The 27,200-nt window shown below is 37.8% G+C and overlaps 1 protein-coding gene and 1 long non-coding RNA gene across 4 annotated transcripts in view; one reads left to right on the plus strand and one right to left on the minus strand.

Moving 5' to 3' along the window:
- Nucleotides 1-11,889, minus strand: part of HSPA13 (heat shock protein family A (Hsp70) member 13) — a 30,068-nt gene extending 18,179 nt beyond the window's left edge. The window contains exons 1-2 of one of the 2 annotated variants that reach the window (XM_072614707.1): nt 11,786-11,889; nt 9,020-9,360 (exon numbers count right to left, since the gene is read on the minus strand). In XM_072614707.1, coding sequence (XP_072470808.1) covers nt 9,020-9,360; nt 11,786-11,810 — 366 coding nt within the window. In that variant the 5' untranslated portion in view covers nt 11,811-11,889. Of the gene's footprint in view, nt 1-9,019; nt 9,361-11,494 lie in introns of both variants that reach the window. The other variant, XM_072614708.1, reaches the window with a different exon arrangement.
- LOC140506967 (uncharacterized) overlaps nt 11,541-27,200 on the plus strand; it is an 89,095-nt gene continuing 73,435 nt past the window's right edge. Inside the window, exons 1-2 of one of the 2 annotated variants that reach the window (XR_011968171.1) lie at nt 11,541-11,631; nt 12,023-12,395. This is a non-coding gene — a long non-coding RNA (uncharacterized lncRNA). Of the gene's footprint in view, nt 11,632-12,022; nt 12,396-27,200 lie in introns of those variants that run through there. The other variant, XR_011968170.1, reaches the window with a different exon arrangement.

Raw genomic sequence — 27,200 nt, forward strand, 5'->3', positions numbered from 1 at the left:
ACAGTAAGCAATCTGAAATAGGCTCTATATGTGTAAGCATGTAAAACATTTCCATCTTAGTCATTTTGTACAAAAGGGCTCAAAAACAAAAGGAAGAAAGAAAAGGAAGAAGAGAAAGGAAAAAGACAAGAAAGAAAAAAGGAAGAAAGAAAGAAAAAAAGAGAAAAAGAAAGGATAGAGTATACTTCAGTCTACTTTCAGACATCAGTTCTTTCTCTGGATAGCATTTTCATCATTAGTCCTTTGGGATTGTCTTGGATCATCCTATTACCGAGAATAGCCAAGTCATCTATAGTTAGTTCTTCATGATAAAATATTGGTCTCACTGTGTGCAGTGTTCTCCTAGTTCTGCTCATTTCACTTTGTATCAGTTAATGTATGTCTTTCCAGGTTTTTCTGAAACCAATCTGCTTTGTCATTCCTTAGAGCACAATAATATTCCATTACAATCATATACCACAACTTGTTCAGCCATTCCCCAATTGACAGACATCCCCTCGATTTCCAATTCTTTGCCACCACTGCTATAAATATTTTTGCACAAAGAGATCCTTCCCCTATCCTCCACCCCTTTTAAATCTCCTTAGGAGATACATATATCCCCTTAGGATACAGACCCAGCAATGGTGTTGCTGGATCAAAGGGTAGATACAGACTATGCTTTTTGGGCAGTTACAAATGACTTTCCAGAATAGTTGGACTAGTTCACAATGCCACCAACAGTGCATTAGTATCCCAGTTTTCCCACATCCCCTGCAACATTTATCATTTTCCATTTTTGTCATATTAGTCAATCTGATAGGTATGAGGTGGTACCTCAGAGTTGTTTTAATTTGCATTTCTCTAATCAATAGTGATTTCAAACATTTTTTCACATCACTATAGATAGCTTTGATTTCTTCATCTGAAAACTGCTGGGTTCATAGCATTTGTCCATTTATCAATTAAGGAATGACCTGTATTCTTATAAAATTGACACACCTCTATATATTTGAGAAATGAGGCCTTGCTGTAAAAAAAAAAAAAATCCCCATTTTCTGCTTTCCTTCTAATTTCAATTGCATTCGTTTTGTTGGTACAAAAACTGTTTAATTTTATATAATCAAAATGATCCATTTTACATTTTGTAATTCTCTCTATATCTTGTTTAGTCCTAAATTCTTCCCTCATCCAAAGATCCAATGGGTACACTATTCAAAGTTCTCCTATTTTGTTTATGGTATCATCCTTTATGTTTAATTCATAAATCCATTTTGACCTTTCCATATATGGTGTGAGATACTGGTCTACACCTACTTTTTGCTATATTGTTATTCAGTTTTCCCAGCAGTTTTTGTCAAATAATGAGTTTCTGTCCAAAAAGCTTAGATCTTTGGGTTTATCAAATACAAGATTACTATGGTCATTTACTGCAACGTACTATGTACCTAACATATTCCACCACCACTCTATTTCTTAGCCAGAAGGAGACTGTTTTCCTGTTTACTACTTTGTAATGCAATTTTATAGCTGGTATGCCTAGGTCACTTTCCTTCACAATTTTTTTCACTGGTTCCCTTGATATCTTGCCCTTTCTGTCTTACAGATGACTTTTGCTATTATTGGGGTTGTTTGATTGGTATGGCACTGAATGAGTGTAGATTAATTTCAGAAGAATTGTCACTTTCATTATATTGGTTGAGCCTACACATGCGCAATTAACATTTTTTCAGTTGTTTAGATCTGACTTTATTTACATGAAAAGTGTTTTGTAATTGTGTTCATAAAGTTCCTGGGTTCATCTTGACAAGTGGACTCCCATGTATTTTACACTGTCTACAGTTATTTTAAGTGGAATTTCTCTATCTTTTGTTGCTGGTCTTCGTTAGTAATATATAAAAATGCTGACTATTTTTGTGAGTTTATTTTGTATCCTGAAACTCTGAAAAAGTTGTTCATTATTTCAACTAGGTTTTTAGTTGATTCCCTGAGATTCTCTAAGTATACCAATATATTGTCTGAAGAGACAGTTTTGTTTCCTCATTGCCTATTCTAATTCCTTCAATTTGTTTCTTTCATTGCTATAGCTAGTATTTCTAGTTAATAGGCATTCTTGCTTCACCCCTCACCTTACTGGGAAGGCTTCTAGTTTATCCCCATTACAAATAATGCTTGCTCATGGTTTTAGATAAATATTACTTATTGTTTTAAGGTAAGCTTTTATTCTTATGCTCTCTAGCATTTTTAATAGGAATGTGCATTGTATTTTGTTATCTACTGAGATAATAATAGGATTTCTGTTGATTTTGTCATTGATATGGTCAATTATACTGATAGTTTCCCTAATATTCAAGCAGTCTTTCCTGATATAAACCCCACTTGGTCACAGTGTATGATCCTTGTGACATATTGCTATAATCTCCTTGTTAGTATTTTATTTAAAATTGTTATATACTGATTAGGGAAATTGGTCTATAATTTTTTCTGTTTTTGCTATTCCTGACTTAGGTATCGGCATCATATTTATGTCACAAAAGAAATTTGGTAGGAGTTCTCCTTCACTTATTTTTTCAAATAGTTTATATAGTACTGGAATCAATTGTTTTTTAACTGTTTGGTAGAATTAACTTGTGAATCCCTCTGGCCCTGGGGATTTTTTTAAAGGAGTTCATTGATGAGTTGTTCAATTTCTTTTTCTAAGATTGGGTTACCTAAGTATTGTATTTCCTTTTCTATCAATCTGGACAATTTATGTTTTTGTAAAAATTTAAACATTTCATTTAGATTATCAAATTTATTGGCATGAAATTGGGCAAAATAGCTCCTAAAAATTGTTTTAATTTTCTCTTCATGGGTAGTGAATTCACCTTTTATTTTTGATACTGGTAATTTAGTTTTCTTCATTCCTTTTTTAAAAAATCAATTTCATTTACCAAATTAACTATCTATTTTATGAGTTTTCATGAAACCAATTTCTCATTTTATTAGTTCAATGGTTTTCTTACTTTCTATTTTATTAATCTCTCCTTTGATTTTCAGGATTTCAAACTGGGTATTTAATTGGGGATTTTTAATTTGTTCTTTTTCTATTTCTTAAAATTTTTTGACGAATTCATTAATCTACTCTTTCTCTATTTTACTGATGTAAGTATTTAGAGATATAATTGGGTTGCATCCCATAAATTTTCATATGTTGCCTCATTGTTGTCATCCTCTTTAATAAAATTACTAATTGTTTCTATTATTTGTTCTTTGACCACCCACTCATTCATGAGGATTAGATCATTTAGTTGCCAATAAACATTTTCTCTAATGTTAATATTTGTTAACTTATAATCTATATTTTCTCTGTCTTTTATTGAATGTAATTTTTATACGTTATGATCTGAATAGGATGTATTTAATATTTTTACTTTTCTGCATTTGGTTGTGAGGGGTTTTTTTAGAAGGAATTTTATTTTATTTTTTCAAATATATTTATTTATTTTTGCACTCACAGTATTTTAGATTTTTCCCCTCAATGACATATAAGGATAGTTTTCAACATTCGTTTTTGTAAGATTCTGAGTTGCAAATTTTTCTCCCTTCCCTCTCCCCAAGACAGCAAACCATCTGATATAGGTTATACATGTACAACCATGTTAGACATATTTCCACATTAGCCATGTTGTGAAGAAAGAAGAATCAGAACAAAAGGGAAAAATCATGAGAAAGAGAAAACAAAAATCAAAGTGAAAATAGTATGCTTTGATCTACTTTCAGACTCCATAGCTCTTTCTTTGGATGTAGACAGCATTTTCCATCACAAGTTTTTTGGAATTGTTTTGAATCATTGTATTGCTAAGAAGAGCTAAGTCTATCATACCTGGCCATTGCAAATGGTTGTTGTTACCATGTACAATGTTCTCCTGGTTCTGCTCATTTCATTCAGCATTAGTTCATGAGTCTTTCCAGGTTTTTCTGCTCATCATTTCTTAAACCACAATAGTATGCCATTATATTTATATAACACAACTTGTTCAGCCATTCCCCAATTGATGGGTAGCCCCACAATTTCTAATTCTTTGCCATCACAAAAAGAGCTGCTATAAATGTTTTTGTACATGTTTTTTATGATCTCTTGGGGACACAGGCCTAGGAATGGTATTGCTGGATCAAAAAGTACACAGTTTTATAACACTTTAAGAATAGTTCTAAACTGCTCTCTAGAATGGTTGGATCACTTGGTAGTGAGGTTTTAATGCCTTAATACATGGTCAATATTTTGTGAAGGTGCCAAGTACTGCTGAGAAAAAGGTATATTCCTTTTTATTCTCTTCTAGTTTTCTCCAGAAATTGATCACATTTAACTTTTCTAGAATTCTACTCACCTTAACTTCTTTCTTGTTTATTTTTTGTTTAGATTCTAGTTCTGAAAGGCGAAAGTTGAGGTCCCTCACTAGTTTAGTTTTATAGTCTATTTTCTACTGTAACTCATTTAAATTCTTTAAAAATTTAAGTGCTATACCGTTTGATGCATATATATTTAGTACTGATGTTATTTCTTTGTCTATGGTATCATTTAGCAAGATATAGTTTCCTTCTTTATCTCCTTTAATTAGATCTATTTTTACTTTTCTTCATCTGAGATAATGATTACTACCCTTCCCCCCTTCTTTTTTTACTTCAGCTGAAGCATAACAAATTCTGCTCCAACCTCTTACCTTTACTTTTTACGTCTCTGTGCTTTCAAATGTGTTTCTTGGAAAGAGCATATTGTAGGATGATGGTTTTTAATCCATTGTGCTATCTGATTCTGTTTTATAAATTTTGATAGTTATAACTAACTATATTTCCCTCCATCATATTTTCCCTTGTTTCTCTCTCTCTTACTTTCACCCTGTTGCTCCTCACAAGTGTTTTACTTCTGATCCAAGCTTCCCTCAATCTGCCTTCCCTTCTATCAGCCCCCTCATCCTCATTCCTTTTTTCTTCCCTATATAGTAACACAAATTTCTTTATCCAAATATTTTCCCTTTTCAGTCAATTCTGATGACAGTAAGGTTCAAGCATTGCCTGCTACTGTCATCTTCTTCTCCACTGTAACAGCTCCTTTATACTTCTCTTATGTGAGATAATTTACCCCACTCTATCTTCCCCTTCCCTCTTTTCCCAGTGCAAACTTCTTTCTCACCCCTTAATTTTGTTTTCTGGGATATCATCTCATCACAATCATCTTACACCCATGCCTTTTGTCTATGTATATAGTCCTAATTGCCCTTACAGTGATAAAGTTCTTAAGAGTTACAAATGTTATCTTGCAATGTAGGAATACAAACAGTTTAACCTTATTGAATCTCTTATGTTTTCTCTTACTTATTTCTTTTTTTACCTTCTTATTATTCTCTAGTATATAAAGATCATTTTCTAAATTCAGCTCTGTTCTTTTAATTAGGAATGCTTGAAAGTCCTCTCTCACATTAAATATCTATTTTTCCTTGATGAATCATATGCAGTTTTGCTGGATATGTGATTCTTGGTTGAAATCCTAACTCCTTTGCTTTCCAAAATATCATATTCCAAGTCCCCTGGTTCTTTAACACAGAAGCTGCTAAATCCTGTGTAATCCTGATTGTAGCTCCATGATATCCAAATTGCTTCTTTTTGGCTACTTGCATTATTTTTTCCTTGACCTGGGAGCTCTGGAATTTGGCTATGATATTCCTAGGAATTTTCATTTTGGGAGCTCTTTCAGGTGGTGTTTGGTGAATTCTTTCCATTTTTATTTTGGCCTCTGGCTCTAGGATATCAAGGTAGTTTTCCTTGATAATTTCTTGAAAAATGCTCTCCAGGTTCTTTTTTTTTGACCATGGCTTTCAGGCGGTTCAATAATTCTTAAATCTCCCCTGGATCATGGGTGAGGGGGAGGAAGGAACTGAAGGTAGAACTCAGTTTAGGAACAAATGTTGAGAATTGTTTTTGCATATAACTGGGAAATAAGAAATACAGATAATAGGATACAGAAATTTATATTATTATTTATATATCTTGCCCTACAAGACAAGAGAGAAGATGGGGATAAGGGAAGGGAGGGGGTGTTAGAAGGGAGGGCAGATTGGTAGAAGGGGTAATCAGAATGTTCGGCATTTTGGGGTGAGGGGAGGGAAGAGATGGGGAGAAAATTTGGAACTCAAAATTTTGTGGAAATGAATGTTGAAAACTAAAAATAAATAAATGAACATTTAAAAATTGAAAAAAAAAATCTCTTCTGGATCGATTTTCCAGGTCAGTTGTTTTTCCAATGAGAAATTTCACATTTTTGTCTTTTTTTATTCTTTTGATTTTAGTGTTTCTTGAAATCTCATAGAGGCAATAGCTTCTACTTCTCCAATTCTGAATTTTAAGGAATTATTTTCTTCTGTGAGTTTTTGTACTTTTTCTATTCGGCCAATTCTACTTTTTAAGGAGTTACTTTGGTGAATTTCTAAAAAATATCTTTTCACATTTTTTGTGATGCTTTTATCATGCTGTTCACTCTTTTTTCATGATTCTCTTGTATTACTGTCATTTCTTTTCCCAATTTTCTTCTACTTTTCTAATTAATTTTTTAAAATCTTTTATAGGCTCTCCCAGTTCTTTTTTTGCCCTCAGAACAACTTGCATTTTTCTTTAAGGCTTTGCATTTAGCCATTTTTTTGACAGTGTTATCCTCTTCTAAGTTTGTGCTGTAATCCTCCCTATCACTATAAGAACTTTCTACATTCAAGTTTTTCGTATGTTTGTATTTTACTTATTTTTTCCTGCATATTTTGTGACTTTGTGCTTTTATATATAAGTTGGGTTCTCCTCCTGCACTGTCCCAAACTTATGGTGCTACTGTTCAGGGTCTTGCTGCTGGCTTTTACTAGGCCTCAGGGCCTCCCTGCTGGCTTGTACTGGGGACAGGGATGGCTGGCCCCTGAGGCAGAACCTTGCTCCTGGTCAGCAATGGGGCTGGGGTCATACTGGTGGCCTGTGCTGTTGGTCTGGTGCTGCTGGCTTGCCTCCACATTTGCTGATTTTCAAGAGGACAGGGCCTCACTAGTAGATTGCTCTGTGTCTCGAGGCCTTGCTGTGATCCATGTGGTTTGGCCTGTCACTGCTGCTAGGAACCTCAGTGCAAAAGATCTTTCCTGCTGAACTGGTAACTTGCTTTCCAGCTCCTAAATTGGTCCTGAGGCATTTTTCAAGGTATTTAGAGGGGAATTTGGAAGGACTTCTGGGAATTCCCTCCTCACTCTGCCATCTTGGCACTAGAAATGTCTCTGTTTGACTTTTAAAGCCCTTTAAAACTTATTCCCTTCCTACCTTCCCATTGTTACTCCCCTTATGTATTCTGAAGTAGTGGCCTTCTTGCTTTCCCTCACAGAAGACACTCAGTCTCTCAACTCTGTGCATTTTAACTTGTTGTCCTACATGGCTGGAATGTACCTCCTTCCTGTTGAGTTACTAAAGAATATAGACTGTTTTTGCCTTTCTTTATTATTTCCAGTACTTAATACAGTTCATGGAACTCAGCAGGTGATTAATAAATACTTTTTGACTTAATTTTCACACAGACTATTATAATTGACTTCCATTTAGTTTCTCTATTTGATGATTCTTTCCATTCCAATCTATCCTATCTAGCTGTCACTGGTTTTTCTAAAGTTCAAATCTAATCATGTCAACCTCCTACTCAATAAACTCAAATGGCTTCTTATTACTTCTAGGATCAAATAAGAAGTCCTGTCTGACATTTTAAGCAATCTTTACATGACCCCTTCCTGTGCTTTTATACCTTACTCTCTTGTAAACTCTGCAGTTCAGTCATACTGCCTATTTGCCATGGAATTCCATCTCCTACCTCCATGACGTTCCCTCATGCCTGGAATGCTTTTCCTCCTCTTTTACTTAGAAACTCTGGTTTACATCAAAACCCAATTCAAGCTCTACCTTCCACATGAAGCCTTTCCTGACCCTTCTTCCCAGCAGCTGGTTCCCGCCATCCCCCAAATACTTTATATTCTTTTTTGTATATATTATGTATATAATTATATATGCACATGTATGTTGCTTGAGCATAGTGACTGTTTCATTTTTGTCTTGTATCCCCAGTGAATCCCAGATCTATTAATCTATCCCTCACCTCTCTCCTGAGCTCCTGTCCTACATCTCAAATTGCCTACTGGAAATTTCTAACTGGATGTCCTGTAGGTATCTAAAATTCAAAAACTCACAAAACTGAATACCTTTCACCTCAAGACCCACTTGTCTTCTGTCTCTCCATTGAAGGCACTACTCAGTTTCACATCTTCAGTGTTATCCATAACTCTTCACTTTCACTCACCCCACAGATCCAATTACTTATAAAAATGTTTTGTTTCTACCTTCACAACATCTCCTGCATTCATCTCTTTCTCTATATTCAATACAACCACAATCCTAATTCACGTCCTCTATCATTTCTCACCTGAACTACTCCAATAGTCTCCTAATTGATCTCCCTGTCTTAAATCTTTCTTCATTCCATCCATCTACCATGCAGATGATAAAAGATTTCCCTAAAGTCTTTCCAATGCTTGTAATTCCCCTATTCTATAAACTCCACTGCTTAAAGATCAAATATAAACTCTTTTTTTGTCACCCCTTCACAACCTGGCCTCAACCTACCTTTCCCACCTTATATACCTTTTATACCCACCTTTTATATACCCTATAGTTCAGTCAAGCTGGCCTTTTTACTGCTTATATACATAACACCCCTTGTACGATTTCCCTGACTTTGAACTAGTTGTTCCTTACATCTAGGTTGTGCTCTCTTCTCATCCTCACTTATGTACAATTTATCATATGTATGTATATATGATACAACCTAGCGTCATGATTGGAGTAGATGCTTAATAAATAGTTGTCCATTGATCAATTACAATATAGGAACCAGTGAGATAGATACACACACACAACTTATACTCACACAAGTTCTTTATCTCTGAGTCAAGGGAGGTAAAGGAGAAGTCAGACTTATTGGATAATCTCTTACCTTAAATGGATATCTACTACTTTCTGTCTCCAGCTCTTCCTGGGTGAAAATCTTTCCTATGAATCTTTTGGCATCATATATTGTGTTCTGTGGATTTGAATCTGCCAACTCCAATCCATCATATCCTACATGAATGTCAGTTTCAGTGAAGGATACCATGCTAGGTATGCTATTTCGACCACTTTCATCTGGAATGACCTTCACCTTTCCTGTGCCAGGAAGAAATGCCCCAACTGAACAGTAGGTGGTACCAAGGTCAATGCCTATCACTTTAGGAGTAGGCAGTGGCAAGTACTGCTGTGCCCAATAGCCGGCCAAAAGAAGAGTTAGGACAGCTGAACCTGAAATATAATCAAATTAAAATATGTAATTTAATCATCTTGTAACATATCACTATAATGTACTAAAGTTCACCAATATCTTAAGTTCCGAAAATAATGACCATTTAGAACAAACCTTTTTGAGCTTCACTGAATATGGGTTAATACTAAAATCAAAAACTCACAACATTAGTTTTCTTACTTATCTACTTATTTCATTTATTCAATAAGCATTTATTAAATATCTACTGCTCAAACTAAAGGGGCAGGTAGGTGGCACAGAGCACTGGCCTTGGAATCAGGAAGACTTCATAAATTCAGATCCAATCTTATTGAAATTTATTAGCTGTGTGAAAACCTGGGCAAATCACTTAATCCTGTTTACCTCTCAGTTCCTTATTTGTAAAATGAAATGGCAAACCACTCCAGCAGCTTTGCCAAGAAAACCCCAAATGGAAGTCACAGAGAGTCCGACATGACTGAACAACAACAAAAGCCTGCACTACGTTTGATTGGGGTGATAGGAAGGTTAAAAGGAAAAAGGGGTCACAAGCCCTATCCCCAAATAATTTATAATCTAGAGTATAAAGATGATTCATGCACCTAGGCCTGACAGTTTCAAGGCAACAAATGAGGAACTATGTGAAAGTGTAACACAGAGAGTCTATTTAATACTGAAGAAAGAAGCAACTCAACAAGTAAAAATATCTGAGGTCACCTTGTGTTTCACTGAGAGGCATCCTTCCAAAATAAGGAGGTGATAGCATAAATTCTCCGATCAGACTACATTTGGGATGATCTTTTCCATTGTGGGCCCAAAAGTTATGAATGACACTGATAAGCAAGAAAATGTCCAAAAGCAGGCAACTAAAATGGTGAAGGCTAAGATAATGTCATGGAAGGATAGATGGAAGGAACTGGGGATGTTTAGTCACAACAAAGGAAGACTTAGGAGGGATAGGATAGCTGTCAAGGTTTTAAAGGGATGTCTCATGTTAGAAAACTCCTAGAATGTTAAACTAGAAGCAGTGGTGGAAGGTAGTGAAATCCCCTTCATGTGAGGTCTTTGCCCATAGTTCTAAATGACTATACCTGTAGTAGTGAAGATTTTCAGTTATGAGTTAGAATGGAAAACCAATGAAATTCCTTCCAACTCTAAAATTCTGTGCCTCTGATTCTCCCAGCATACAAGTGCTCAATTCACACTCTACCCAAATGATCAAATAATTAACAATTTGTTCTATAACCAACTCATAGATATCGCATCATCTGCCAATTTCTTTTTCCCTCCCTCTTTTGGGTGTAATTTCAAACACATTTCCTCCCTTTTGAAGCTGGCAATATTAATTTCTACCTACCAGCAAAAGAAATACCATTCATTGGATCCTGGAGAGCATTTATTCAGTCTTCCTTAGGTCTACAGTGCCTCAAATACAGAAGCTACTTTAAAAATCTTTTCAGGATGACTTCCAGTAATTCAACACCCATGAGGCCCCAAACATGAAACTTTTCATCTACAACTCCTTCCAAATCTGGATGTTCATCGCTACCAAATCAGAGTAATTAAAAAAATGTTTCTATGGGACTGTTTAATCCCCAATGGCAACACCTCCACCCCTTTCAAAACTGACCTACAATTCTGTTGGCACAGGGAAGTCCCAGTATGGAAACTCCCTCAACCAATGCAGACCCCACGTGCTCTGAGACTTACCATCCCCAGAATTTCCCTTAAACCACCCAGGGTTGAGTGATCCACAGGGAGACACAAATCTCCAAGCTTGACACGAGTCAGAGGCAGGCTGTTTAACCCCAGGTCTTTCTGATTCAGAAGCCGGGGTCACTCGGGGCAGTGAGTTCTAATTCAGCCTCAGACGCTTGACTCTAGCTGTGTGACCCTGGACAACTGCCTTGCCTTTCCCCCTCCAAAGAAGAAACCAGGTCCCTCTCCGGGGGGGCCCCTCCCCCTCGCCACTCTGGAAAGGTCGTCTCCCCCAGGCGAGCCTTTGCTGATGCCCCCTGGGCGCTCACGGAGCGCTTTGTTTCGTGACCTCTCCCTCTCCTAACACCACGCAGCCGGGGGGCGCCCGCCCCAGCCTGGGGCATCTCCATGAGGACTGCTGGGCTCCTCCAGGGCGGGGGGCAGTCCTGGCCTTACCTCCGGCACCAGCCCGAGCCGCACCCAGAGGTGCTCGCTCCCAGCAGATGCTAAGACACAGCCGGTCCGTCCAGCCCACCTCCGGGCAAAGCCCAGGGGGATCCTGGCAGCCATCGCACCAGCATCGGCGGCGTCGGGTAAGGGCTGACACCACCCCCTTCCCTTCCTGCCATCATCAACCTTCCCGGGGCCCATCCCCGCGACACCAGGCGGGACATCCATCACAACCTCGACCATACCCAATCACTCCCATTCTTCCCCAAAACGGGGACCCAGGACGGGGTCACTCACCCAGAATGGTCATTTCCCCCGCCATGGTGATGAGGCTGCCAGGGCTGCCGGACGCTGACTGTATCTTAGCACAAACGGTTACGTCACCAAAGGACGGTCCACCCGCCGGTAACGCGATGCTCTCTGGGAAATGTAGGCAGTCCTTGCCCCTCCCCATCCCCGCCTCCAGTACCCAACTACGTCCAGAGAGGAGGTGCCCGGCGGGCGCGAACTACATGTCCCTACATGTCCCTACAGAAGGCGAGGCGGAAGGACCGGGGACTACGCTTCACCCCTGCCAATGAGGCCGTGAACAATATACGCGCGTGCCTTGCCCGGAAAGGAATCCCAGTGAAGGGCGGGAGGTTTCTTGTTCTTGTATTTATTTTTAATTGAGAAAAGAAATAAAACCTGTCTGAACACCTTCCGCCGCTAGGCATTTCGGGACATGTAGTTTCCCCAATTTCGCCTGCGCGGTTGAGCGAGGAGGGGCTTTCGAAGCCCATGCACGCCGCCCCGGCAAGGCTGCTCCCTCGTCCATAGGGGCGGGAGTATTTTTTACCCGTTTTTTCTTTCGTCTTCCTCTCTTCTCTCCTTTCCCCCACATCTCATCTGCATCCCCTAGCCTAGGCTGTGCACCGAGAAAGGGACCTGTCTTACGGTAACTTACCTGGGAGCCTGGAGACCTGCTTGTCTGGCCCTAAGACTTTTAAAACACTCAGTTTTATACTTGTTAAAAAAAGCGAGTGTGGGGTTTAAATATTCTTTTGTGTTTCTCTGTGTGTCATGGCCCCTTTCTCACCTTTTTAAAAAATGCTTTAATAAACCAATACTGAAATACAGTTTTCCTGAAGGGCCTCTGGACCACGTGGTACATAAGGCTCCCCGCTGGGATCCTAACATGACGTCATCGTAGAATGTCAGAGTTAGATCAGGACTTGGAGAGCAGCTGGTCCAGCTGCCTCAGCTTGCAGGTGAAACAAGAGGGAAGACAAGAGTAGTTAAATGAGCTTTTAGTGGCACAGCTGCGAAGAGCTAGAAGCTGGTCTTCTGGTTCCAACCTAGCCCCTTCTGATACAATCTTGTACCAAACAACCTAAATTTTAGAATTTGCAACGCTAAGGAGTTTTAAAATTAGACTTCTGGGGGCATTTTTTTCCATCCTTTATAGGCAGAGTCGTAGAATTCTGAAACTAACAAAGCAGCATTTCCTGAAAGTTTAATGCGGTTTTAACCCTGCTAAAACTCAAGTTTTAAGCTTACCAAAGCCTACAACTACACTAAGACTTTTGGGGCATCCTGCCTATTAGAGTTGATTTCATAACAACAAGAAATGAAATGGACATTATTCCCCCCCCTCCCAGGGGCTCCGGCAAGCTACTAGGCAAAGGGGTACAACAGAGATGGGGGCCCAGGCAGCTGCTAGGCAAAGGGGTACAACAGAAAGTGTAGCCACTAACGGGAGGGTAGGGCTGGGGAATAATGTCCATTTCACTATGATGGATTTGGCTTTCTGGTGTCTGAATAAATGTTTTGGTTCTGTCTTCCATGTGGGGAGTCTGTGGTATTTCGTGATTCAGAATTGCACTAGGATATTCATGGCCGCCATAGGCACTGTGTATATCGCGTTGGTGCTAGCATTCATTTAGTCATATTTAGTTCTAGGCTGCCCAGAGCAAAGGCTATATCCCTAGAATATGTCTATTAAGTGTCCCCTTATACCAAAGAGGAGCTGAATTTATTTTTCTTGCCTTACTCTGAACCAAAATCAATTTGGACTTTTTCCATGCCATTGTAGCAGATGTTGTTTTTATCTATATATACCTCCAACTTTTTGAATCACCTGGGTTTGAAATGGTCTAGAGCTGCTACATTGAACTTTTATATCTCTCCTGTTTGGAAATAATGTATTCAGACAATCTTTAGTACAGATAGAGACTCATACAAGAAACCACATTCACTCTTTTATTACCATTAACAATGTGCAATATCAAAAAGCATCTAATCTTTCCCCTTGATTTTTATGAATTCATAATAACCTTTATAGTTGCTTTCATAAGTTATTTGAAGTATATAATGGCCATTTATCCTACTTTTCTGTTTCTGACCTATAATGAAACATCTTTATGTTTCTTATCTTATGGCTACTTAAGCTGCTTCAGAGGAAAAAGTGAATTATAGTTATGGGATCAGTAGTGTGAGATAGAATGTTAAGTTCAAGGCATAGCTAGTAGTCTAGTTTGACTGGAATGAGCCATTCACCTTATACCTGTACCCTCTGTCTGTGTATATTCCTTCTGGTTATGCTAGTAGTAGTTAATTATTAGGCCAAAATTAGCACAAGCAGCAGAGAATTGATCTATACTTTGTTGCATCTCATCTTCAGGCTGCATTGAGTGCGCAATCATTTGCACGCAGAAAATCATGCACCAACAGTCCCTCCACTTTGGTCTTGGCTTGTAGCCTTTTCATGTTGAAGAATTTACCATCAGTGCAGTAGCTGACTTTGATGCCATGTTCATCCTCCATTGAAAGTTTGACAACATGGCTGAAAACACCATGCTAAAAAACATGGGAGCAAGCATACATCCTTTTTTCACTCCATTGATGACTAAGAAGCATAAGAGCATTGTCCATTATCTATAACCTTGCAAGCTTGCCATCATGAAATTGACATACAATGCTGATGAACTTTTCTGCTATTAGTAGTACAGTGCTTAAGAATTACGAGTATCATCTTTCCATGCAGGGATGTAAATAGTTTAACCCTAGTAAATCCCTTATGTTTTCTTTTTTCCTTTTTATGATTTTCTTGAGTTTTGAACAAATTTTTTGTTCATCCCTGGGCATCTCCTTATGAAAGCTTGAAATCCTCCTATTTCATTGGCTGACTATTTTTTCCCTTTGAAGTATTATTCTCAGTTTTTCCAGGCATGTGATTTTTGGTTGTAGTCCTAGCTCTTTTGCCTTCCAGAATATCATTTCCCATAACCTCAGATCCTGTAGCGTTGCAGCTGCTAAATCCTGTATAATCCTGATTGTGAATCCCTGATATTTGAATTGTTTCTTTCCAACTGCTTGCAATATTTTTTCCCTGTTCTGATAGATCTGAAATTTGTTTACAACGTTCCTTGGGGTTTTCTTTTTGATATTGTTTTCTGGAGGTGATCAGTGGATTCTTTGAATGTTTATTTTGCTCTCTGGTTCTATGATAGAAGGGCAATTTTCTTGAAACATGCTGTCCAGGTCCTCCTTTTTTATTATGGATCTGTTTTCCAGGTCAGTTGTTTTCCCAGTGAGGTCTTTTACATTTTCTTTTATTTTTTTCATTCTTTTGAATTTGTTTGATTGAATCTTAATGTCTCATAGAGTAATTAGCTTCTACTTGCCAATTCTAGTTTTTAAGGAATTATCTTCCTCAAGCTTTTTGTACCTCCTTTTCCATTTAGCCAATTCTACTTTTTAGGTTTCTTTTTTTCTAAATGGTTGACTTTCTTTTATATAATTTTATTGCATCACTCATTTCTTTTCCCAATTTTCCTTTGGCCTCTCTTATTTGAGTTTTCAGTTCTTTTTTTAGCTCTTCTATGAGTTATTTCTGGACTTGAGGCCAATTCTCATTTTTTATTTGGGGCTTTGCCCATAAGTATTTTGACATTGTTGTCCTCTTCTGAGTTTGTGTCTTGATCTTGCCAGTTACTGTGGTCAGATTGTTTTTGGTGTTTTGTTCATCATTTCCAACCTTTCCCCTTACTTTTAAATTTGAGCTCTTCTCCTGGGGTAAAAGGAATACTGTCCCAAGATTCTTATTCCAGAGGCTACAGACCCTGTTTCTTTACCTGATGCTGTACTGGTATTGCCCTGAGGCCCACGGGACAGCCTTCTGTCTGGTGCTGTGCTGAGGAGATTGAAGTGGTGAGTGGCTGGCACAGCTGAAAGCTGTAGGGGTCTGGCAACTTTCCTGGCACTGATCTGGGGTCTGAGTATTGGTGTCTGGTACGTGCTAAGGCCCATGGCAGGTCCCTGCCTGTTTGTACACAGCTATACTAAAGCAAGTGGTGGGTCCAGGCACTAATGCCTGCCTATTTGCCTGGTCATGCAGGGTTACGTGGGGCAGGGGGTTGGGGTGGGGAGGTCCAGTTACTTGTTTCTGCCTATTTTCAGGATCCAAATTTTTAAAGAAAAAAATAAATTAGTGGTGGAAATAGCTATCAAAACTATAACAGTAAGGGATTTCAATCCCTCTCCCAACTAGATAACCAAAAAATAAAGAAGAATGAAGTCAAGGGGATGTAGAGAATCTTAGATTAGCAAGATATGACAGACATTTGGAGAGAATTGAATGGGAATAAAAAGGAATATACCTTTTTCTCAGCAGTAATGACACCTTAAAAAAAAAATTGACCATATATGGGCACCTAAAAATTTTATGGTTAAATGCAGAAAGCAGACATATTAAATTCATCCTTTTTCGATAACAATACAATAAAATTACATTAAATGAATGACCATGGAAATATTAAAAATTAATTGGAAACCAAATAATCTAATTTTAAAGAATGAGTAGTTAAAGAACAAGTCATAGAAATGATAAGTAATTTTTATCAAAGAGAATGATAATGAGACAACCTATCAACCTATCAGTAAAATAACTAGCTGTCTCCCCAAATAACTAAGTCTCTTTCCCACTCTGACCCATTCTCCACTCAGCACCTCAAATGATTTTCCTAAAATGCAGATCTGATCATGTCATTCTCCCCTATTAAATAAACTCCAGTGGCTTCTTGTTATTTCCAGAAACAAATACAAAATCCCCTTTTTGGCATTCAAAACCCTTTAGAACCTAGTGACTTCTTATTTTTCCAGTCTTCTGATACCTTACTCTCCAATAGATACTCTTTAATACAGTGACACTGATCTCCTGGCTGTTCCACAAACAAGAGATTCCATCTCTTGACCTTGAGCCTTTTGTCTGTCCCGCATGCCTAGAACTCTCTCCTTTCTCTGCTCTGATTACTTTAAGTACTGTTCTGGCTTCCTTTAAGTCCCAACTAAAATCCCACCTTTAAGAGGAAGCCTTCTCTAGTCCTTTCCAGTGCATTTCCTCTTAGTTATTTCCTATTTATCCTGTTTATCCTTGCTTTGTGTGTATGTATGTATATATATTTGTATGCATGCAAACACACGTGTGTGTGTGTGTATTTGTGTGTGTGTTTGTACACAGTGCTTAGTTTGATTTTTTTTTAAGAGGCCATCCCTTGGGTAACTACTTAAAGAGGCCTACTCATTGAATGGGTGTATCTCACTCAAAGTAAGAATGTGATAAGACCTTAGCCTAAAATGGTCAGAGTCTCACGTTGCACCCTGGGTTATCTACAGTCTTCCTGGGTATCATGCCACTGGACCTAGATGGCTCTGGAGGATAAAATGAGGCTGGTGACCTTGCATAGCCTTCCCTCACTCAAATCAAAGTCAACTATAAGTTATGGCATCATCTTGATGTCATGGCCCTCTTCGAAAATGAAAGACAAACACAACAGTGCTTAGTATATAGTAGGTACTTACAGAATTTTTAAAAATTGAATTGAATACTCATTTCTAATTATTCAATAATAGATATATCAATAATTTAATATTTCTGTAATTCTATTAAAATCTTTCATATTTTTCTTGTTTCTTTTGCTCTTAGATTTATTTAGGGCTAAAAGGCATGGATAAGGTCTCCCATTATTATAGTTTTGCTGTCTATTTCTCCTTATTTTTAATTTGGTTTTCCTTTGAGAATTTAGAAGTTATGACACTTGGTACATATATGTTATGTATAGAAATGAATTCATTATCCATGTTACCTTTAAGCAATGTCACTTCCATATTTATCTTTGAAAATTAAGTCTTTTCGCTGTGGCCTTGTCTGAAATCACAATTGCTAACCTTACTTTTTTTGGTTTGGTTTTGTATTTGGCTGAGACATAATAGATTTTGCTCCAAGTTCTTATTTTGGCTCTGATTTTTCTCTTTTCACAGTGCCATCACACTGATTCCCCTTGGTCATATCATATCACTTAGGTGGTTTCCCTGATTGTTCCTCTGTAGAGGTTGGATCCTGGCTGCCAGGTCTAATTTTCTTCTTTGCTGCCAGAAAAACCTTGGATTTTCCTCCTTTGATACCTCTATATAGAGTGTATTCTTCATTTTTTTTGGGGTGGGGGAAGGAGGACCTAGGAGGATGAGGCAGTAAGGGTTAAGTGACTAGTCTAGGGCCAAGTGTCAAATATCTGAAGCCAGATTTGAACTCAGGTCTTCCTGACTCCAGGGCTGATGCTCTATCCACTGTACCACTTAACCTACCCCTGCGTCCTTAATTTAATCTAATTTTTATTGTAGTTTCCCCATTTATATGTAAAAACAATTTTAACATTCTTCTTTTCAAATTTTGAGTTCCAGGGAGGCAGAACCAAGGTGGCTGAGTAAAGGCAGGGACTCACCTGAGCTCTCCCTCAAACCCCTCCAAATACCTTTAAAAAATGACCCTTAACGAATTTTAGAGCAGCAGAACCTACAAAAACGCAAAATGAAACAAATTTCCAGTCCAACACAACTTGAAAGGTATGCAGGAAAGGTCTGTAGCACCAGGATGATAGAAGAGCACAGTCCAGTGAAAGCCCTGCCAGCAGAAACTGGGCCCCAGTAAACCCAAAGCAGCCCTCTGGGTGACTGAATCACTGGCAGCAGTGGTAGTTTCCAGACCTCTCAGGCCATGGAAGATAGAGAGGTCAAACAAGTGGTCAGAAGGAGATTACAGGGAACCCTTTGCTAGCACTGAGGCAGGACTCTGTTGCTTTGCCCATACTAAGATCTGGGTCACAGTCCTGGGTGGCAATCTCACAGTGAGGAGGAACACTAGCATGGTAGAACTTGTGTCCACAGTGGAAGGTGGACCTCCTCACAGTTCTGGGGCAAAAAATGGTGCTTGTTGTCACTCACAGACCAGAGCACAGGCATAGAGAGGAGTAAACATCTCTCCTTAGATCATACCACCTTAGAATAACTAAAAACTCGCAGGTCCCTAGAATTATCTTTGAAAATAGCTGCACAAAACTCCTGAAGTTTGGGATAGTGCTTCACCCTGGAAGCAGAGACCTACTTTAACAAAGAGTTAAAAGTCAACTAACAGACTGGGAAAATGAGCAAACAACAGAAAAAATAACCCTCTGATTATTGAAAGTTACTATGGTTACAAAGAATATCAAAACACATACTGAGAAGACGACAAAGTCAAAGCTCTTATATCCAAAGCCTTCAAGACAAATATGAATTGGTCTCAGGTCACTGAAAAGCTCAAAAAGGAATTTGAAAATCAAGTAAGAGAAGTAGAAGAAAAATTGGGAAGAGAAATGAGAGTGATGCAAGAAAATCATGAAAAAAAAGTTAACAGCTTGGTAAAGGAGACACAAAAAATACTGAAGAAAACAACACAGTGAAAACCAGACTAGGCCAAACTGCAAAAGAGGTCTAAAAAGCCAATGAGGAAAAGAATGCCTTAAAAAGCGGAATTGGCCAAAAGGAAATGGAGGAGGTCCAAAAGCTCACTGAAGAAAATAATTCCTTAAAAATTAAAATGGAGCAAATGGAAGCTAATGACTTCATGAGAAATCAAATTTTGAGTTTTGAATTCTCTCCCTCCTTCTCTTCCCCCTACATGCAATTTGACATAGATTTTAAATGTATAATCATGCCAAACAAATTTCTATGTAAGTCATACTGTGGAAGAACATGCAGACCAAGAAAAAAAAACCCAAGAAAAATAAAGTAAAGAAAAAATATCTTTGATCTGCATTCAGGCTCTACCAGTTCTCTCTCTGGAGGTGTACAGCACCTTTCAGAATTTTCTTAGCGTTGCATTGCTGAGAATAGCTAAGTCATTGACAGTAAATCATCATACAATGTTGTTGTTACTGTGTAGAGTGTTCTCCTGGTTCTGCTCATTTCACTTTGCATCAGTTTATTTAAGTCTTTCCAGATTTTTCTAAAAGCATCCTGCTCATCATTTCTTAAAGCACAGTAGTGTTCCATCATAATCATATAAACAACTTGTCCAGCCATTCCTCAATTGATGGACATCCCCTCAATTTTCAATTCTTTATCAACACTAAAAAGCTGCTATAAATATTTTGTACAGAAAAGTCCTTTTCCTTTTTTTAAAAAAATCTAGATACAGATCTAGTTGTGGTATTTCTTGGTCAAAGGGTATGCATGGTTTTATATCCTTTGGGCATAGTTCAAAATTGCTCTCTAGAATGGTTGAATCAGTATACAATTTCATCAACAGTGCAATAGTGTTTTAATTTTCCTCTATCCCCTCCAACATTTTCTGTCATATTGGCCAATCTAATAGGTATGTGTTGGTAGCTCAGAGTTGTCTTAATTTGCACCTTTCCAATCAATAGTGATTCAGAACACTTCATTTGACCACAGGTAGCTCCAATTACTTTGTCTGAAAACTGCTTGTTCATATCCTTTGACCATTTATCAGTTGAGGAATGGCTCTTATTTCTATAAATTTGACTCAGTTTTCTATATGTTTAAGAAATAAAATCTTTATCAGAGTAACTCACTGTAAACACTGTTTTTCAAAGTAATGATTACCAACTATGTATTTCCCTTTATCTTGTTTCCCCTGTTTATCCTACTTTCTCCCTGTCTTCTCGTGTTTTGCTTCTGACTTTTACCTCTCCAATGTCTTCCCTTCTAGCACTCCTTTCCCCTCCCTTCTGTTATTCTCCTTTCCTGTATGATAAATATAGATTTCCACACCCAACTGAGCATGTATGTTTGTGTCCTTCATTTTAAAGGCTTCCAAAGGGGATGACCTACATTTTATGCTGGGATGCCAGGATACTAGAAAGTATGAGTTAATCTCTGACATTTCCTCATTACAGTTGGGCTGTTGTAAGCAGGGAAGTTGTGGTGCGGATCTGGGATTTGTATTAACTTTGTCCATAGGGGGATTTGTTTGGGATATGGTTGGGGACCCTTTGTGAAAGAAGAGTGTAGTACCAGATTTAGGACTTATGCAGAGATATCCTGAGACTCCAGTGAACTTCCTTGACAGCAGTTTTTGATCTATTTCAGTCGTCTTAATCTTATCATCTACTTGATAATATTGCAACATGTTTCTGGTAAAAAGACTGTTTCTTTGAACTTTTGAGTTATTTAAGTCCATCAGATGTAGAAGAATGACTGGGATAGCAATTGACCAAGCAATAGCTAGCTTTTCTGTAATGCTATCAGAGAAGTTCTTCACACTTTCTTTGCATTCTGATGAACATATAGTCACCTTGTCTCTATTATCTTTCATTTCTGTGAACTGGACTAGGAATGGAGTGGGAGAATTAATTGTTAATGAGTATCCTAATCAACTCCTCCCTCTACCCCACACTTAACTACCCATGATAATCATGAGCATAACCCTTCTGGCAGAAACTTTGCAATATCTTTGGTGCCTGAATCTGGGATTTTCTGATAGAACTGGCTGTACTTTGGAGGATTTTTCACTTTTCTGATTCCTTATACCCTCTAAGAGAATTTGAGAACATTACTATCTGACACTGTCCATGTTGTTTTTACCAACTCTCCTTGCCCACACAATTCAAAAGTCATTAAAGAATGAACAAATATATTTGTAGATTGAAGGAAAGAAATAGGGCTCACTCAAAACTCTGAGAAAATAATTGTCTTCTAGGAGCAAGCTTTTCAAAGGCCTGTAAAGCCCCAGTCATTTACTTTCATGATAGATTCTGTGTATTGTGTAACATCTTATATATTTTTTGGCTTAGGCTCCTTAGTTCCTCTGGCACAATACGACTCATTACCTCTATTCTCTCTCATTTCTAGCAGATGGTGGGATCATTGCTCCCCATCAGTTTGCTCTCATTGAACCTCTTCTGTCTTGTGCAGCATCACTTTGCCTGTGGTTCTCCAACAGATGGTAACCGTTCTCTTCTGACACTCTCAGTTTGCAGTCTCTCAGTCAGAAGCCAATCTCTTTGGGGGGTAGGTGGTGGCATTCTAGATCTCACATGCCTTGGCAGAGATAAGTAGCTCCCTTGGATACATCTCTTACCACAGCACTACATGGTGCCAACAACAGAGAGACAGCAGAGACTTTATTTTCCTTGATCTGGAAAAAACTGAACAAAAGTGGCTAACAGGGAGCTGATACACAAGATTAAATAAGGTGATAGAAAACACTTACTTGCTCTTGATGAAGCAGGTCACTTTAACCAGGTAAATTACATCCTTGAGTATGGAAAGAACTACATGCATGATTACTGAATCACTGTCAGTGATGTTTGAAAGATCTTAGCAGCATTGTAGGAACAGAGGACAAATGTCTCAATTTTCAAAAAAGGTAATAGACTATACCTTCCCACTATAGACTAATAGGCTTAAGTTCAATTCTTAGAAAAAACATGGAATGTATAATTAAAGGATTGTTTAATTAAAAGCTAGAAAAAGAAGCAAATGGTAAAAATGCCAAGATGGAGAAGTTGTTCAAGGGTATAATCATTATTATACATTAAAGGGGGCTTTTATCTTAGGAAAGGGGTAAGATTTCTAGAAAATGGCATAAAAGTTAAAAATTGTGGGAAATAGGGGGTTAGGTTCCCATGACCACCCAAAACTGTCGTCTGTTGCAGCACACAGCTCCTACAGGCATTTATCTTTATCTTCTCTATGTATCTTTATTTTCTCAAGAAGCTGCATCATTAACTCTGTGCTTGGGCTTAGAACCAAGAGGATTTGCATTACACTTTGGGGGCCTAATTGCAACACCAAACTTGAGTTTAAAAGTAGGCAATAAAAATGTGCAAGGAATGCTTGGGTTGCTCTTTATAATGGTAGGATGAACAAGACCAGTGAAGCACCTTATAAAATGCCTTCTGCTCCACAAACTTGTTTGCACTGGGCCTCTCATTTTTTCATCTACTATTCATAGTCATGAAATGCGAAAGTGAAAATGAAGTTACTAATAAAGTCACATGAATGCTTGAAGTTGTTAAAGCTAAATATGCAAATGTTGAAGATTAACAACTTTTTTTTTAATAATTGGAACATTTTGAAAAGGTGGACTAACTAGATCTATGTTCTAGAAATCTTGTTCACATGCCTTTCAGTCTGTCAAAATGGAGAGGGAAAGCATTGGAATAGTGTTTGTCAGCAATAAGATTGATGGGATCCAACTTGAAAATTGATTATTTAGTTCTAATTGAGTATTTTTTGAACACTCCCCTAAGGAAATGAAAAAATAGTAATAACATTTTCTTTGTTTCCTATTTTATAAATATATCTGTATATGCATAAATATTCTTTAAGATGTTAACAACCACAGCATATATTTTCTCTTGAAACTTAAAAACTCTAGTCCTTCAAGTTAAAAGGAAATATTATTGAAAAATTAGGATTTTCTGTTATGTAAAATATAAGCGTATTATGTATGTAATTCATTTGCCACAATCAGTAAGCCAATTGTGTAAGTATTTATTGAGTACTTGCTCTGCTCAGCACCATATTGAGTACTTCAGGGGATGCAGAGATAGTATAAGACATGATCCCTGATGCCAAATAGCTTATCACTTAGTTGAGGAATGACTATGTTCTTGAATAACTTGTTTTTCTATTTTGGTCAGCATTATTGGTCAGCAGAGAATAATTCGTTGTTTCTATCAAGTAGATTTGTTCAGTGAGTTTTAAAGTAATATTTAACTAGCAGTTTAGGCACCATGTTTAATTTAAAAATCTGTTTAAATGACTAGCAAAGTTTACATGGTAGCACAGTTTTCTTTCTTAGACTCAAAGTATAAAATGCACTTCACTAAATTTCTGGCATAAATCATGTATTATATTCATGATGTGAATGTTTAATTGATTAGAGGATGTGGACAAAATGAGTGATAGAATTCTATATTTCAAAGATTTTAAGTAAGATGAATGAAATTAAATGGCCAGTAGGTGTCTCTATTATGTAGGATACCTATAATTCTAAGTTTTTCTGCTGATGACCTGATTTTGCATCTGACTAAAATTTCCTCTTTCATTTTATATGTTAGTTTCCCCCCTCCTTCACATTAAGGAATCCCTAGCCTCTACTATATTTCCATATTTGCCTAGTATTCTTCCTTAATACTTCTTTTAATATTCTTCCCACCCTATATAATATAGGCTTTACCCAGTATTTCTCTAATTGCATTTTTATAGCATCTTCTGACACTGAAGTTCATTTAAAAATTTTTTATCATATTAAATATTTGCCAATTGCATTTTTAAAAATTAGCATTCATTTTTAAAAATTTTGACTTCCAAAGTCTCTCCCTCCTTCCCACTCCTCTCCACCTCTTGAGAAGACAGACAATAAAATTCAATTATACATGTGAAATCCTGCAAAATATGCTTCCATATTAGCCATGTTGCAAAAGAAGTACACAAACAAAAAAAAAAACCCAAGAAAAATAAAGTGAAAAAGTATATACTTCAGTCTGCACTCAGAGTTCATCCATTCTCTCTCTGGAGATGGATAACATTTTTCATCATGGAATTATCTTGGATTATTATAACTAAGTCACAGCTGCTCATCATTACAATATTGTTGTTACTGAGACATTGAAGTTCTAAACAAAACACAAACTGCATCATCATGAAAATCAAGTATCATTTAGAATACTTGACAAGTTCATAGTAAGAAGTAGAAAACAAGCTTTTCACCAAGTGTTTTTGGGTTGAGGTGGGGTAGGAGAGAGAGTGAGGAGAGCAGCTCATTTTGCTCATCACTCCTCACCTTTATCTCTTAAAATCCCTGGTTTCCTTCGAAGCTTAGGTCAAAGATCACTTACATGACACCTTTGTGCAGTCTATCACTTCCTGCTACCACCTCATCAACAGCTCTCCTAGGTGAGAAGAGGAGCCAAATATTCCTTTGACTCAGCTTTATGGCTTCTAACTCCTGCTGGGTGTCATATGTCCCCTGAGGGATGACAGCATTGGGCTGGGGCAGGCATCTTCCATCAGCCCCAAAGCAATGACTTCATCTTTGCCAGCATCAGCCTCCTGCCACCAGCCTAGTTCCCAAATGGAGTAGTCTTTTGTGCAAAGAGGAGCAACTTTTAACCTCAGGTCTTCCGTCTATGGTTGCAATTGAGAGAAGAGATGGAAAGTTAGTGAGGAATGTGACTTCTTTCTCCTGCTATGCCAGTTAGTCGTCCATCTCCTGCTGTACCCTTTTTCTGCTCATCTTCTCCTTGTGGAAGGAAGAGGAGAAATGAAACAGGGCCTTCCATCTGACTAATGCTTGCCGTCTCATACTACACTAGTTTCTAGACTGAACTCTAGCTTCCTTGGTGGAATACTTTTTATTCCCTATTGTCATTTCCAGGTTCTTCCCCTGCCTCTGTTATTCAGAACCTCACCTCCTTTGAGGTTCATGCTACTCGTATATACCATGCAATCAAAATCCTGGTAGCTGTTGTCTACAGAACCCCAGATCATCCCCCTTCTTTGCTCAATGAGTTCAGTATCTGGCTTACAATTTTTCTCTCCTTCCTGCCAACTCCTACTTTAATACTGAGGGATTCATCATATATATTGATTTTTCCTGAAATACCCTAACTACTTACTTCCTCCACCTATTCGTCTCCCATGAGCTACTCCTCCACCCCATCTCAGCTACACCTAAAGATGGTCACATCGTTGACCTTGTCATCACCCACAAGTGAACCACCACTATGTTCAATGATTCTGAAATCCCTTTATCTGACCATAGCTTATCGGCTTGTTACCTCTCTCTGATAAAACCCTACTCTTGACCTGCACCATGGCCTCAATCCCTTGACCCCTCATTTCTTTCCTCTGCACTATTTCTTCTCTTTTCCCCATCTTGATCCCTTATTGAATCACTTCAGTGCTACACTGAATTCCTCTCTAGAATTCTTAGCCTCCTCATTATATTGCAATTACTCCTGGCTAAACCTCAGCATTGGATCACTCCCACCATCACTCCTACACATGGACTACTGAATAAAGATAAAGAAAATCATACAACCATTTTGACGAGGTTCACTACAAATTTATGTTATACAATCTCAATTGGGCCCTCACCGCCGCTAGGAAATCTTTCTATATCACCCTTAGTAACTCACTATCTCACATTATGTCTGCCCTTTGTAGCTAAACTTCTCAAAAAGCAGGTGCCTCTACTTTCCTCCCACTCTCTCCAGCCTGTTATAACCTGGCTCCTGACCTTATCATTCCGAAGTTACCGATGATCTCTTAGTTGACAAATTCAAAGGCCCTTTCTCAATCCTCATTCTCCTTGACCTCTATGAAGCTTTGGACACTTGCTCATTTTCTCCTTGATACTCTCTTTTCTCTAGGTTTTTAGAAGATCAGTCTGTCCTGGTTCTCCTCCTACCTATCTGACCACTCCTCTATCTCCTTTGCAAGATCCTCATCCAGCTAGTGCCCCCAATTTTTGTCTTCCTGCCAGAAATTTTCTTGTCTTGACTTTATATACATTTTGCATGTATAGTGTAAGGGTGGAGGTGGATTGAATCAGTCAATCACAACAACTCCACTTAAAGTATCTAACAAGATGTTTTATTCCCTAATTCTGCCATCAAGTGAGTTTTTTCCTGTCATCACTTCATAGGTACAATTCTTTGAACTCTCTCTTGTAAAACAAGCAGACAGAAAAGGAAAACTGTAGTTTTCTTTTGTTTACCTGTCTCCGTATGTGTTTGTGTTTTCAAGAGCCTGCTTGTGGATCATAGTTTGAAAAAGTTTTATTAGTACTTGATATAGAGTATACTACTGCATGTAGAAATTAGAAAATATGGGCAATTTCTTGTTATATTTTTTCATATTTTAATTTCCCCCTTTTTGAGAGTCAGGAAATAATAGTTGTTAATTTCTGAACTCAGAGGATTATTATAGTATGAATTAAAATATAAACAGTTTAGAAAGGAAAGAATCAGAAGCAACCACACTCAATAACCCAGTGTTCCGGAAAAGAAACTATTTGGAAAAGAACTCTCCATTTGACAAGAACTTATCAGTAAAATTGAAAAGTAGTTTGTCAGGAATTAGGTTGAGAGCAATATTTTATATAATATACCATGAAAAGCTTATATAATATACTACAATAAACTTAAAATGGATATATTGAATATAAAAGGTCACAACATAAAGAATTTATCCCCATATCTTTTTGAAATGCTCTATGGCATGAAAATATTTGACTTAAAAAGCACTTGTTTGTGTAAAAAGCTTGAGATTCACATACAAAAGCTGACCACCCTGTGTGAGTGGGGAGCTTGTATTTTAACAGGGGAGGACCACATATATAGGGAACTACAGCCTAGGAGGGTTGTTTTGGTCTCAAAAG

The sequence above is a fragment of the Notamacropus eugenii genome, chromosome 5 (genome assembly GCF_028372415.1).
Source record: "Notamacropus eugenii isolate mMacEug1 chromosome 5, mMacEug1.pri_v2, whole genome shotgun sequence".
Taxonomy (NCBI): Eukaryota; Metazoa; Chordata; class Mammalia; order Diprotodontia; family Macropodidae; genus Notamacropus; species Notamacropus eugenii.